Raw genomic sequence first — 15426 nt, 5'->3', positions numbered from 1 at the left:
TATTTATTAACTATTTGTGTGATATATCACTCTGATTTAAAGGCTCAATAATTCAAAGTTCAAAAATTGCAAAGTTTTCAAACTTTTTGACACATTTCTAATTTTTTCACAAATAAAAGTCATATTGAAGAAATTTTAAGACTATCATGAAGCACAAACAGGTCATGAAGAAAACAACCTCAGAATCACTAGGATCTATTGAAGTGTCCAGAGTTATGACCTCATAAAGTGACAGTGCTCACAAATGAAAAAAATTGGCCTGGTCAGGAAACAGGCTTCAGGGTTAAATACACCCTAGGGCCACATGAAAGACACTAAAGGATACAACTTTATAACATTTAGGGGGTGAACAATAATAAGCGCTCCCTCCTTTAACAACTCTCCCTGAGCTGCTTTCTGAGGACGGTGTGCCGAGCATCGCATCGCTGGGTCTTCTATAAACTGGATAACGTGATGTGGCCGGACAGTCACAGTAATGTCAGTAGCCAACATGACTACAGCCTTACCATTTATGGCAGGCAATCCCAGCATGTTTATTGGCTGGGAACTCGAGCATCTCACTCTGCTGTGAATTCCCTTGTTCGAAGTTCTGAGCCGAAGCTCCCTCTGCTCACTCTGGTGGTTACTGAGAGTAGTGGAGCTGGCCAGGTGGATGGAAGTTCTCCACCTGACAATAATTGGGAACCTGGGATTACTGGCTGGGAGCATATAATTGAGCTGGCTGCTCTTGGAGGTTGCTGGTGATTTCCTTCATGTGCATTTGGAGTTCTTTTGTCCCCTGCCTGATCTGCATGGTTCAGCTAAGTGATTCTTTTGCATCTAATCTGGTTGTGCCTTTTTTTTTGCTTTCCGCTTTGTTGCTAGGGTTCAGCGTGCTCCCTGCTGGGGGCAGCGCTGGGCCCTGCTTCATATGTTACAGCTTGTTCAGTCCCCTGTTATGTTAGTATCTTTTTGCTTTGCTTCCAGTTTATACCAGAGTGCTGATCTAGCAGGGGTGAGGTCGTGTGACCTCAGGTTTTTGTATATTAGAAGTGTTGGACTTTTTCAGGGTTTTGTGCATGATTGCAGACAGTATCTTTTCTGTCCTGTCCTGTCTAGGCAGCTTGGGCCCCACCGTTTGCTCAGTCTGTTCTCTGCCTGTGTTCATGTCTCATCTTGTCTCACCGACAATATATGTTTTGGGACTGTCTATTCCTTTAGGGATTTGCTCCAGGGCAGTTTAGATTTCACCTTTCTGGATTTAGGCTTAGTTAGTTCTCCGGCTGTGACGAAGCATCTAGGGCATCGTAGGAACGCACCACGGCTACTGATAGTTGTGTGGATACGATCAGGGGTCTGCAATCCGCTTAGTTACCAACTTCTCTGGTCTTCTGGTGGCTTAGCCTGTTCCTGCCATCCTCCTCGGTGACCCATTCATAACAGTGCTCCCGATGCCTGATGGAGTAGTGGAGAGCGGCTCACGCATCACTAGTATCTACATTATTGTGCTGGAGCAGAACTAGGAGACAATCACATTTTGTGGGAACTTCCTTGGGCGTCTGTCCTCTCATCCTGCAGTTGTCTAAATGGATGTAATGTGGACTTGGGAACCAGCTAAGCTGCATTCTGTCCACAGCTGTTATGAAGTAGCGTAGCTACCAGAAGGAGAAGAGGGGGCAGACGCCCCATGCCTCGCACTCTGAGGGGGCCCACCAGGAGCTATGGTACTGTATTGGCATGCACAGCGCGCCTGTACAGTTACATTCTGTGGCAGGGCAGGGAGAATTCATCTCCCAGCTCTGCCGTCCGGCTGCTATGGGGCCCTTGAGCAGGCGGGGGCGCGTTGCCAGCAGTGGGCCCCCCATCCATCACCACAAGTTCACAAGTATTGGCTAGAAACCGATACAGTTGACCGCATTGATGAGAGGAGCGTTACACTCCCTCTCCCATCATCTCCCTCTCAGCGTCTGACATGACCGATACCAACACTGACAGGGGGTGGCGATGACGTCATTATCTGGCGCCCACTGTCCAAAGATGTGCGGGCATTCAGAGCAGTGGAGGAACCAGAAAGAAAGGTGAGCATTGGCTTTATTTTTTTATGAGGCTGAATTATGCTATAGAGATTACCTATGGGAGTGCATTATACTATAGAGGCTGACAATGGGGGTGTATTAAATTAAAGGCTGCATTATGCTATAGAGGCTGCCTATGGGGGTGCATTATATTAAAGGCTGCTTTATGCTATAGAGGCTGCCTATGAGGGTGCATTGTATTAAGGGCTGCATGATACTATAGAGTCTACAAATGCGGATGCATTATATTCAGGGCTGCATTAAGCTAAAGAGTCTACCTATGGGGGAGCATTATACTATAGAGGCTGCCTACGTGGTGCATTTTCTTAAGGGCTGTATTATGCTATAGAGTCTACCGAATGGGGTGCATTATATTAGGGGCTGCATTATGCTATAGAGGCTGCCTATTGGGGCGCATTATATTAGGGGCTGCAATATGCTATAGAGGCTGCCTGCGAGCAAGGGGGTTGTGGCCCCACTGTTCCACAAACCACACTACCCTGGAAGGGGCTTGACTAGGACAGCTACCTTGGACTTCACTGGAGCCTCTGATGGTGTGGTCAGGCTTGTGCGGTAGGTAGCTGCCAGGTGCCACTTCAGGGTGGTGTCTGGCTGTGGCTGCTGATCACACTGGAGAACAGGGCACTAGGACAGGTGTAACTGACAGACATGCAGGTGATTATAGTCAGTAGATAAACAGTCGCACTCAAGTGTGGATTAATCTTGCCAAAAAATCTTGAAGATTGTGAAATTTTTGGATTTTTATTTTATTTCAAATGCATCAAATAGTGTAACACCGCAGACAAAAGAAGTATCCAAAATGTGGGTATAATATCGTAATCCAGGATATGAGTATACTATGGTTACGTTTCGACCTACTAAGAGGCCTTTCTCAAACCATACTCAAGTAGTGTCAAGGAAAAGATTAATTAGAGCATTTTCAGAAGTCCCAAACAGGGGCTGATGGCATGGGAGCAGCCTGGACCTGCGGTGTTGGGTGCAGGTGATTATGGCAGGCACGGCTGGTACTAGGGCAGGCGGGCACGGCTGAGACACTGGCAGGAAGGAGTGGTGTATGGAATATGTAGAGACCTGTTCACACAGGAGGTGCAGATACAGGCAGGAAGGAGTGGTGTATGCAGGAACAGGTTTGGAGCTGTTCACACTGGAGAAAAACGCAAGGCTGTGGAAAGGAGCTGCAGTTGGTAGCAAGAGGTTGAGCAGCATCAGAAGCGGAACAAAGCAAAACGAAGTAGAGCGGCAAGAGTGCGGAGCACAGGCAGAGCCGCTAGAGTACACAAACAAAAAGCACAGAATGACAAATGTGCAAAAATACCTTGCTATAAGACATATAACAGTAGTCAGCAAGTGCTGATAAAAGGTAATAACAAACACAGGGTATTTAGTCTATACGTTTTTTTGCAAAAAAATGTATACCAAGCTGCCTCACCAACGTCAAGGTTCACATTGTGCATGTCACATGTGTGTTTTTAGAGCCGCTAGAGTGCGGAGCACAGGCAGAGCCGCTAGAGTGCGGAGCACAGGCAGAGCCGCTAGAGTGCGGAGCACAGGCAGACGGAGAGGACACAAGGATAGACACAGCAGGGAAAGGATCCACAGACAAGGAGACTGACAGAGATAGGACTGAGTTCAGACAAGGTAACGGTACAAGACAAGGTACAGGAACAAAGACACAGACCTGGATATACTGCCTCCTGGAGGGCAGAGAGGTCAAGTATGAGACAAGGCAAGGAACAATAGCACAGGGACCAGGATATTCTGCCTCCTGGAGGGCAGAGCAGACAGGCACAGATACAGGACTAGGAAACAAGCCTCCAGAGAAGGCAAAACACAGAACAGAATCTGGCAACTCAGCAGCAAGATACTGAGTAAAGGCGTTGCTCAGGCAGCTACCACCGGGTGGAGCTGCCCCAAATATTAGAGGCCTCTTGGTAATTGGCCCGGGACACATTAGGCAGTTCACCCCGATTCCATGAGAACCAGAGCGTTCTGGTGCTGCCCCCTATGCATACAGCCTGGAAGCATGCAGAGAGCAGGCAGGAAGCAAGAGGCACACAGCATGGAGTCGGCAGCAGACAGAACTCACAGTATGGCCTTTAGGGATGAATTATATTAGGGGCTGCAATATACAAGAGAGTCTGTCTATGGGGGTGTATTATATTAAAGGGAATCTGTCACCAGGTTTGGCCGATAAGAGATACAGACATCACCTTTCAGGGCTGATATACAGCATTCTATAATGCTGTATATCTGCCCCCAAACCGGCCTGTAAGAGGAGAAAAAGCCGGATTACTTACCGGTAATGCTCTTTTAATGAGTCCACGACAGCACCCACTTGGAGAGAGGGATCCGCCCATAGGAACAGGAAACCTACAGAGATAAAAGAGGACGGTCCACCTCTCCCCCTCAGTTGGATTTCAGAGTACCAGGAGGACCGCCAAATATTAGGCCATTATATTATCCAATTATTCTAAGTTATTAACTTCACAACTAAGAAGGTGTATGTACATTATGTTAACTTCTAGGGAGGGTTAGTGAACGGGTGCTGTCGTGGACTCATTAAAAGAGCATTACCAGTAAGTAATCCGGCTTTTTACCCTTCGCCACGACAGCACCCACTTGGAGAGACTTTCAGAGACCTTCACCTGGGAGGGACCACCGTGCCGAGGACCGCTCTACCAAAGGCTAGGTCAGATGAGCATGATAAATCAAGCCTATAGTGATTATAAAAAGTAGAGGGTGTAGACCAGGTTGCCGCTTTACATATAGATTCGATTGCGACGTCTCCCCTCTCTGCCCAAGAGGAAGCCATAGCTCTGGCTGAATGTGCTCTGATACCCTCCGGAGGATTCTCATTGCTCTCTGAGTATGCCAGCCCAATCGCGTCTCTGATCCATCGAGACAGGGTACCCCTTGTGACTTCACATCCCTTCTTTTGGCCCTGAAAAGAGACAAATAGAGCCCTACTCTTCCTCCAGCTGCTAGACCTCTCAATGTATTGTAATACTGCTCTTCTAACGTCTAGTGTATGGAATCTTTCTTCCTCTGGAGTAGAAGGGTTACTAAAAAATGAAGGGAGATGGATTTCTTGTGACCTATGAAACCTCCCTGCTAATTTTGGTAAGTATGAGGGATCTGGTTTTAGTATTAGCTGATCCTGTAACGTCACTAAAAAAGGGGGATCTATTGAAAGTGCCTGTATGTCACTAACTCTTCTGGCTGAGGTTAGTGCAACTAGCAGTGCTGTTTTGAAGGATAGGTGTTTAAGGGAAATTGTATCTAAGGGTTCAAAAGGCGGACGTGTTAAGGCCTCCAGAACCAGGTTTAGATCCCAAGGAGGGACTCTAGGTATGTGTACTGGCTCGCTCCGCTCACATGCCACGATGAATCTGCTTATCCATTTATTGCCTGCCACATTATAGCTATAGAGGGCCCCTAGAGCTGACACCTGAACTTTTAGTGTGTTGACAGCTAGCCCTAATTCCTTTCCTTTCTGTAGGAATTCTAGGATCGCCGTAATCGGGATTTCTCCAGACTCAGGGCTTGTGTGGGACTCTAGGAATTTTCTCCATACTCTGGTATAAATTCTTGTCGTTGTTATTTTCCGACTTTGTAGGAGTGTATTGACTAGTCCCTCCGAGAACCCTCTTGATCTCAACATTTCCCTTTCAAGCTCCAGGCAGTCAAGTGGAGACTGTCCACTTGAGGATGGAAAAAAGGTCCCTGTGAGAGGAGCCTGGGGGTTGAGGGAAGCACCCACGGATCTGTTACTGACATCGCTTGCAGGCATGAAAACCACGGCCTCCTGGGCCAGAATGGTGCTATTAGGATTATTCGTGCTTCCTCTGCTCCGATTTTCCTGATCACCTGCAGTAGTAGTATGATTGGTGGGAAAGCATATGCCAGTTTGAATTGCCACGGGGCCTGGAGGGCATCCAGAATTTCCGGACTGTCTGACACATTTAGAGAGGCGAACCTCCGCACTTGCCTGTTTTTTCTGGTGGCGAAGAGGTCTATTTGGGGAAGACCCCAAAGCGACACGATGTGTGTGAATATTCCCCGGCTTAGACACCACTCCCCTTGCCACAGTGTATGGCGGCTTAGGAAATCTGCCTCCATGTTGTCTCTTCCCCTTATGTGGAGGGCTGAGAGAGACAACAAATGTTCTTCTGCTAGGGATAAAATTCTTCTTGCGGAAGACATTAAGGTGACCGATCGAGTTCCGCCTTGTCTGTTCAGATAAGCGACTACGGTGGTGTTGTCCGAAAGGATTCTCACGTCCTCCCCTTGTAACTGTGGAAGAAAATGAAATAATGCATGATAAACTGCCTTTAGCTCTTTTAAATTTGACGAATCCTTATTTTCGCCTATATCCCATAGGCCTTGGGCAAAGTTATTCCCCATATGGGCTCCCCATCCTGTGGGGCTAGCGTCCGTGATAATTATACGGGAGGGTGTTATAACCCAATGTACTCCCGCCGTTAGGTTATCGTCCTTTAGCCACCACGCAAGGGAGGTTAGGACCTCCTGGGACAGCGTGATTTTCTTTGTCAGATTCCCTCGGTCACGGGACTCCTCTAAAAGAATTTGGTATTGTAGCGTCCTCGTGTGGAACTGGGCCCACTGAACTGCCGGGATGCAGGCAGTAAGGGATCCAAGAAGGGACATTGCTTCCCTTAAAGACATGTGTGGCCGACGTATCGCCATCTTAACCTTCTTTTTGATTGCTGAGATTTTTACCTGCGACAGCAGACACCTTTGGCTTATGGAATCTAGCTCGAGACCCAGGAAAGACTGAACAGACTGCGGCTCGATTCTGGACTTTTTGAAGTTTATTATTCACCCTAGGGCTTGTAAGGACAAGATTGTATCAGCAACTCGATCACTACATTGTCGAGATGAATTTCCCACTATCAGAAAATCATCCACATAGGGCACTATTAGCGTGTCCTTCTGGCGTAAAAAAGCCATCACTTCCAGCATCACCTTTGTAAATACTCGTGGTGCGATGGAAATGCCGAATGGCATGGCTGTGAACTGGATATGCTGTATCTTGCCATCGAGGAGGACCGCCACTCTGAGGTATCTCTGATATCTGTAATGGATGGGAATATGATAATAAGCATCCTTCAGATCCCGGTAACGGACGTGCACACAGGGCGCACTCTTTATTTTTTGATTTTTCCTTCCTTTTTGCCGGAGATATGATGACGGCAGAGGAGAGAGAGAGAGAGAGAGAGAGAGAGAGAGAGAGAGAGAGAGAGAGAGAGAGAGAGAGAGAGAGAGAGAGAGAGAGAGAGAGAGATTTTATCAGCTTGATAGGCAGAGCGACGTCCACTCACCCAGGGAAGCTGTAGGTACCGGCTCAGGCTGCGAAGGAGGCTTGTTGGCGTGGCTTCTGTGGCTACGATCCGAGGACCCTCGTCTTGCATGGTCCTTGGTTACTGCTGCGTCGCCTGCCTGGGGATGCGTGTCCTGTCTCGGTGAAGACATGATTGCACGCCATATCTCTGTGCCCCAGGCCTTTTGTAAGCCCCTTCATACCTGGTACCTCCCCCTCCAGGTGCGCCTATTTGCGGCTCATTAGTATGCGCTTCAGCGCTGACACTAGCCGCTTGCGCAGATTGAATCGCTCTTTTTTTTTTCCTGCTGGAGGGGGCGGGGAGCGCCTCTATGCCTGCGGTGCCGCCCATCCGCGCGTGCGCTCTGAGCCGAGGAACCTCCGGTAACCCGGAAGTTCCTCCTTACCACATCCTGCCGCTCTGCATGTGCGTCCTCCTGGACGCTGAAGCCTTCTAGGAACGCCGGAGGTTGCCGTTTCCTCCGGTTCCTGTGCCCCCACATGGACCGGAATGGATCCTCCTGCCCGGTGTCATGTTATCCCAGAAAGACCCCGGTCGGCGCCACCCGGTACCGGTGTCTCTGCACTCCATACCAGTCGAGGAGGGAGCCGGATTCCAGCACTCCCCCGTCGCTGCCTCTGGACCGGAACCCCTGCCGTTCTCGCAGACACTGCACAGGCGGTTCCTTGGCCCAGGTAAGCTGTAGCGTATCCTGCGGTTCCCCATCGGAACAGGAAACCAACTGAGGGGGAGAGGTGGACCGCCCTCTTTTATCTCTGTAGGTTTCCTGTTCCTATGGGCGGATCCCTCTCTCCAAGTGGGTGCTGTCGTGGCGAAGGGTAAAAATAACTTATTATACTCACCTGCGGGGCGGTCCAGTCCGAAGGGTGTTGCTCTTCTTGGTCCAGCGCCTCCCATCTTCCGATGATCGCCGTCCTCCTGCTTCCTTCGTGTGGATGATGCATCACTGCGTCATCCACACAGGCTCCCTGGCATCGTGCTCCTATGCAGGTGTACTTATCTGCCCTGTTGAGGGTAGAGCAAAGTACTGCAGTGTGCAGGTGCCGGGGCTCTTTGACCTGTGACATCCCTGGGACCGGATCGTCCCGCAAGTGAGTATAATAAAAGGTCTTTTTCTTCTCTTACAGGTCGGGTTGGGGGCCGATATACAGCATTATAGAATGATGTATATCAGCTCCAAAAGGTGATGGCCATAACTTATATAGGCCAAAACTGGTGACAGGTTCCCTTTAAGGGCTGCATTATACTATAGATGCTGCCTATGGGAGGTGCATTATATTAGGGGCTGGATTCTGCTATTGTGTCTGCCTATTGGGGGTGTATTTTGTCATGATCTCAGTGCGGGTTTGACTCGCACACGTGGGGTTAATGTCTGGAACCAGTGCTGATGACTGGCATTTCTGGGGTTAAAGGTTGTGATCCCAGTGCAGGCTTACCTGCACACCTGGGTCTATGATTGTGGCCTCTCCCTGGTTCTGGGAGAGGCTTCTTATAGCCTCAGGATGCTCCCATCCCTGTCAGTTATACTCTTGCCCTTGGCATAGTGTGGTGACCCCTGAGTGTGTTTGTGCTGTGTTCTGGTTGCTTGATAATCTGTGTATGACTCGGTCTGTTCCCTGGATATTGCTTTGGATTCTGCTTGGTACCTTCTATGTCTGTTTGGTTTTGACTGCTGCTTGGCCCTGACTATCCGCTCTGTCTCATCCTTGGTACGTTACGGCTATCTCTGTGTATGAACCCCGTTTTGCCTGACTGAGTAATTCTGTATAGTGTCTTTCCATCTCACTAAGCAGGATGCTAAGCCCCGCCCCCTTGCAGTCACATGACCGTAGGTCCCGTGTCTGCTTGCTAAACTTCAGCATCCACAGGTCCTGTGCATCGGTACTTTCTGGCTGTACCTGACCCTGGTACCCCTACAGTGCGGGTGAGTCCCTGCTCAGCGGAGGCTGCACATGGGGGCTGCATTATAGTATAGAGTCTGCCTATTGGGAGTGCATTATACTATATGGAGACTTATGGGGAAAGCATACTATATTGGAGGACTATATTGAGGATTGTCTGGTGCATTATTCTTTATGGAGGCTATCTAGGGAGCCATTATACAGTGTGGAGACTACAGTATTGGAGCTATCAAACAGTTTGGGGAATACTACCGGGTCAGCATATATACAGTGAGGGGGCATTAGGCTGTGTATAAGAGAGCATTATACTGTGTATAGTGGTGCTGTATGGGGGAAGACTCGGGACATTATAAAATGTGAGCACTTACTGTTATAGGGGAACTCAGGTTACTGTGACTGTCAAAGGGGCACACAGAGGGCACTATTAATTTCTAGGGGGCAAAATATGGGCACTGATTTCTAGGGCACTTGCACCCAGCATTACTACCATATATACTCGTGAATAAGCCGAGATTTTCAGCCCTTTTTTTGGGCTTAAAGTCCCCCTCTCGGCTTATACGCGAGTCATATACCAGGGGTGGGCAGGGGAAAGGGAGCGGGGGTGTCAGAGACCATACTCACCCCTCCTAGCACATCTCTGCAGCCCCTGATTCTCCCTCTGTCGTCTGCTTCCTGCGTTCAGCGGTCACGTGATACCGCTCATTAAACTCATGAATATGCGCATATTCATGAGTTTAACTAGCAGTACCACGTGACCGCTGAATGCAGGAAGCAGACAACCGATGGAGAAGCAGGGGCTGCAGAGAAGACCGTACGCAAGGAGGGGGTGAGTATGATGGGGTCAGAGCAATATTCACCTGTCCCCGTTCCATCGCCGTGCACCGCTGTGTCTCCGAGTCCTCCTGCTGTGACATTCAGGTCAGAGGGCGCGATGACGCAGTCAGTGTGCGCTAGAGTGTTTCATTTTTCCAAAGTTATGATTTTCATATGACTTTGCTTGAATCCTTGGTCTAAGTCATCTAAAAGATCCATGTAAAAAATTTTAGCAAAATCGATTAATATTTAGGGGTTACACACTTTGATCACTTTTTTCTGAAAGTACTGAAATTCATGAAAATGTATCATCGACATCACACTAATGTGTATGTTGTGTTTCTGTTATGTTTTGCAGGTAGTTAAACTGAAAATCAGTACTAGAAAGGGAATTTGGTTACTTGAAAAGGTGCCTGGTGGTGAATTTTTGGGAGCTCGACTCCCTTCCAAGGAACAAGTGCTTTTAGTTTTCATTTACCATCGCAAGGAAATGAAAGAAACTCTCGTGTGCTGCTAAATCCACAAGTATTAAACTACAGGAAGTGTGGAAGAAAGCAAGCATCCCTGTCATGACAGAGGAGAACATCCGAACTCGTATACAGAAGTTCTACAAGGAATATCAACATCTGGGTAAAGAGAAATCAAGAAACACTGAAAAGGCAAATATGAAGCGGCAGATTTGGAAAGGTGATCTTGTTGAGCTATTTGATATTGCCAGGCAAAATGTGATGTCCATGAATAGCGTACTAGAAGACGATAAAGCATTCCTTATGTCACAGAGAGGATCGTATGAGTTCATCAATGAGTGGTGTAGATAAGGTTCTTGCCTCATTAATTGAAAAGAAGAAAATAAATACAGGAAAAAAAAGAGGCATACAAGATGAAACATTATAAAGAAATCGCCAAAATGAACAAGTTATAGTGGAACACTCAGTCTCATCTCCATCATCATCAATTCACGAAGAGGACAAATTTTCTGCACCACCAGTGAAAAAAATCTTGTGCAGGTCGTAGATTAAAACCTCTTGATCACACACTCACGGCTACATGGGATCGAGAACAACTCTCCATTCGACAAGCAAGTACTTCATTTTTCATGCATTTCCATATCTCCATCTACCGTTTTCCGAGCTCAGGCGATTAACAGAAGACAAATGGCTGAGAACATGGAAAAGTTACTGTTTGAAAATCCTCCTCATTGAGGCCGAGTTCACATGTCGTAGTGTTTTCGCGGCGGTTTTAAACGTGCGATTTTGCCGTGAAAAATAAGCATCCCATGCAATCCTATGAGATTCCGCAATGCTGTGCTAATGCTGCGTTTTTTTCCGTGGCGGAATCGCTTCGTGGCAAAAAAACGCAGCATGCTCATTAATTTAGCGGAATCACGGCGATTCCGTCCACATAGGAATGCATTGTTCTGCTTACTTTCCGCATGTGTCAGTCCCCACCATGCAAAAAGTAGGCAGAACATTTGCGGTTGCGGATGGTACCCACGATCCGGAAGGGAGACTCTCCTCTGGGCTTTGGGTACCATATTCCTGTTCAAAATAGAATTAAAATAAAAAATATTGTTATTCTCACCTTCCGGCATCCCGCTCAGCCTTCCCACCTCTCTCCACGCTCCCAGTCCCAGTAATCCTTTGCGAGAATGACGTCGCGATCTCACGGAAGCGCGACGTCTCGCGGTCATTCGCGAAAGATTACTGGAACCGGGAGCATGGAGAGAGGTGGGAAGGCTGCGCGGGACGCCGGAAGGTGAGAACAATATTTTTTACATTTTATCTTTTACTACTGAAGCTACATAGGCAGCCTCAGTAGTAAAAAGTTGGTCACACTTGTCAAACACTATGTTTGACGAGGGTGACCAACCTGTCAATCAGTTCTCCAAGCGATGCTCCAGATCGCTTGGAAAACTCTAGTATTCTGCAAGCTAATTACGCTTGCAAATCGCTAGTTTTTCTGCGGGAAAATCACGGGAATTTAAAATGCAATTTTCCAGCGGAATGGAATTTTGGAATTCTCGCGGTAACTTCCGCGAGAGTTCCGCTACGTGTGCACATAGCCTGAGTCTTACATTGGGATAGTAAATTGTTGCCCTCAATTGCCTGTGGGAGTGTCTAAACTCTAGAAGATAGATTTGCTATTCTTGTAACTGGAAAGTTGTTATTCAGGAGGTGGACCGATTCGCGCTACGTGACCGTATCATTGGTATATCTTTTCATACAACTGCATCTAATACAGGAATGATCCAAGGAGCATGTATCAGAATTGAAACTGAATTTGGGCGACCATTGTTGTGGTTGGCTTGCCGCCACCACACCCACGAATTAATCTTGAAAGGAGTGTTTGGTAAGTGTTGTAACATACCATCAAGTGGTCCTGACATCCAGATTTTCCGAAAGTTCCAAAATCAGCGGAATTCAGTTGATAAGAAGTCGTATTCCACGATGAAGAAAATCCCATTCAAGGTTTTCTAGAAGAACAACGTGTGAAAATGGTGGACTACCTCAACAATGTCTTGAAAGATGGCAGTCATCCAAGAGAAGATTACAAAGAGCTATTACAACTATCACTTCTATATCTTGGAGGTTGGGATGAAAACGATTTCGAATTTAGGGTTCCAGGGGCTCTGACTGAAGCAAGATGGATGGCAAAGGCCATATATGTTCTCAAAATTGTGCTATTCACTACACAATTGCATATGTCTAATACCGAATTGAAAGGAATAAGAAAAGTAGCATGTTTTGTCTGTCTAATATATGTCCGCTTCTGGCATGAGGAAGTTGTAAGTCGTAAGTCGATGGGCTCTAAAGAATGATTTGGAGAAGCTACAACTTGTGCAATATTATCCAGATAAAGCTGTCACAGAACGTGCCCTCACAGTGGCTAAGAGACACATGTGTTATCTGTCAGAAACTAACATAGGATTGGCATTTTTGGATGAACGTATCGGTCAGGCTGAGAAGGAGAAGATGTTTGAAAATTTATGAAGCCTGCAAAGAAAAAGGAACTGAAACGGTTGGAAGGTAAAAACCTAGATTTTGAAGGAAAAGACCTCAGTGATTTTGTTACAAGTAAAACAAAGACATTCTTTGAATTGTTTGGGATCCACGACACAGAAGAATATTGCAGTGATACACTAAGAAGCTCCGTCAGTGCTCTAAAGGTGGTGAATGACACCGCGGAAAGGGGCATTGCTCTGAGAAAGAAGTTTAATCATTCAGTCAGAGATGAACAACAGAAACAGTTCTAGTTAAGAGTTGTTGAGCATCATAGAAAAGCCGTCACCAAGCGAACAAAAGAAGGAGCCGCATCTTTCACAGCACATTAGTGTAAATCATTTAATATGTATGATACTGCCTATCAATGTTACTGTTTATTGTCACTATTATTCTAAGTTTTTAATTGTTTGAATTTCTAATAAAAAATACTTACATTGAAAATCTGTTTTTTTGCGTACTTTTATTAAACTGATAAAAGTGTGCAACCTCTAAATATTGTCCGATCATCTTGAAATTTGGCATATATACTTTTTACATTAGTGAGACTCGGGCCGTAAGCAAAGTGTACAAAAATTTGACATTTTAATTTTTACCACACAAAACGAAGCACCCTAGTGTGCGCCCTCTGCAGAGACTCGGGAGACACAGCGGTGGACGGCGATGGAACGGGAACCGGTAAATATCAGAGGAGTCGGGGGCTCAGGACACTGGCACCTGGCCCCCAGGGATGGAGAGGTATGTCTTTATTTTTTATTGCAGCAGCGGCAGCAAATAAGGGGTATTTATGGAGCATCTTATGGGGCAGCATTAACCCTTGTGCAGCAGCATATGGGGGGTATTTATGGAGCATCTTATGGGGCAGCATTAACCCTTGTGCAGCAGCATATGGGGGGTATTTATGGAGCATCTTATGGGGCAGCAGTAACCCTTGTGCAGCAGCATATTATGGGGGGTATTTATGGAGCATCTTATGGGGCAGCATTAACCCTTGTGCAGCAGCATATTATGGGGGTATTTATGGAGCATCTTATGGGGCAGCATTAACTCTTGTGCAGCAGCATATTATGGGGGTATTTATGGAGCATCTTATGGGGGTATTTATGGAGCATAATTAACCCTTGTGCAACAGTATATGGGGGGTATTTATGGAGCATCTTATGGGGCAGCATTAACCCTTGTGCAGCAGCATATGGGGGATATTTATGGAGCAACTTAAGGGGCAGCATTTACCCTTGTGCAGCAGCATATTATGGGGGATATTTATGGAGCATCTTATGGGGCAGCATATTATGGGGGGTATTTATGGAACATCTCATGGAGCAGCATAAGGGGGTATTTATGGAGCATCTCACGGGGCAGCATTAACCCTTGTGCAGCAGCATATGGGGGGTTTTTATGGAGCATCTTATGGGGCAGCATTAATCCTTGTGCAGCAGCATATGGGGGGTATTTATGGAGTATCTTATGGGACAGCAGTAACCCTTGTGCAGCAGCATATGGGGGGTATTTATGGAGCATCTTATGGGGCAGCATTAACCCTTGTGCAGCAGCATGAGGGGTATTTATGGAGCATCTTGTTGAGCAAGCAATAACCCTTGTGCAGCAGCATATGGGGGGTTTTATCTATGGAGCATCTTCTTGGACCACCATTAACCCTCAGCTTATACATGAGTGAATAAGTTTCCCCAGTTTTTTGTGACAAAATTAGGAGGGTCGGCTTATACACGACTATATACGGTATATCCTAGATGTTTGCTTTAGAATTTAGAGGTCACACAGCAGGTGCAGTAATAGGGACACACACGGCAGCAGCGGCTCAGTATTGGGGTATCAGGTGCAGTAATAGGGACACACACGGCAGCAGCGGCTCAGTATTGGGGTATCAGCAGGATGAGGAGGTTGTGCAGGTTGGGAATAGATGGTGACGGGGCTGGAATATGAGATGTGAAATGTGTCTGTGCTGTATTCTCTGCAGACGCGTCCTGGCCGGAAGAAAATGTCATATCGGTCTGGGCCAAATGGAAAAGACGGGAAAAGTGAACGACTCCATCAGAAAGAACGTCAGCGGTAAGTCATTATCGGTAACTGTGCTGTGACCTCTTACATGCTCCATAGGACTGGTATCTACCACTGACCATATGGCGGTAACATCAATATTGGTCTTTACATAGAGATTATTTTCAGTAACAGCGCGGTCATCTTAGAGGTTCTCCTACATCCACTATTACGGGGCGCCACCCAGTTGTCATCAAGGTCACCTGGTTAGGGGCCA

The 15426-nt window shown here is 47.0% G+C and overlaps 1 protein-coding gene across 2 annotated transcripts in view; it reads right to left on the bottom strand.

The window, feature by feature from the left end:
* The window catches only part of LOC141094219 (uncharacterized), a 72144-nt gene extending 58568 nt beyond the window's left edge, over nucleotides 1–13576 (bottom strand). For both annotated transcript variants that reach the window (XM_073580018.1, XM_073580019.1), the window contains exon 1: nucleotides 12520–13576. In XM_073580018.1, coding sequence (XP_073436119.1) covers nucleotides 12520–12615 — 96 coding nt within the window. In that variant the 5' untranslated portion in view covers nucleotides 12616–13576. The remainder of the gene's footprint in view (nucleotides 1–12519) is intronic.
* Nucleotides 13577–15426: the final 1850 nt, after the last annotated feature.

The sequence above is a fragment of the Dendrobates tinctorius genome, unplaced genomic scaffold (assembly GCF_039654945.1).
Source record: "Dendrobates tinctorius isolate UK_male_01 unplaced genomic scaffold, ASM3965494v1 ptg000063l, whole genome shotgun sequence".
NCBI classification, from domain to species: domain Eukaryota; kingdom Metazoa; phylum Chordata; class Amphibia; order Anura; family Dendrobatidae; genus Dendrobates; species Dendrobates tinctorius.
The sequence above is the reverse complement of the archived record's forward strand: the minus strand, read 5'-3'. Positions and strand labels throughout refer to the sequence as shown.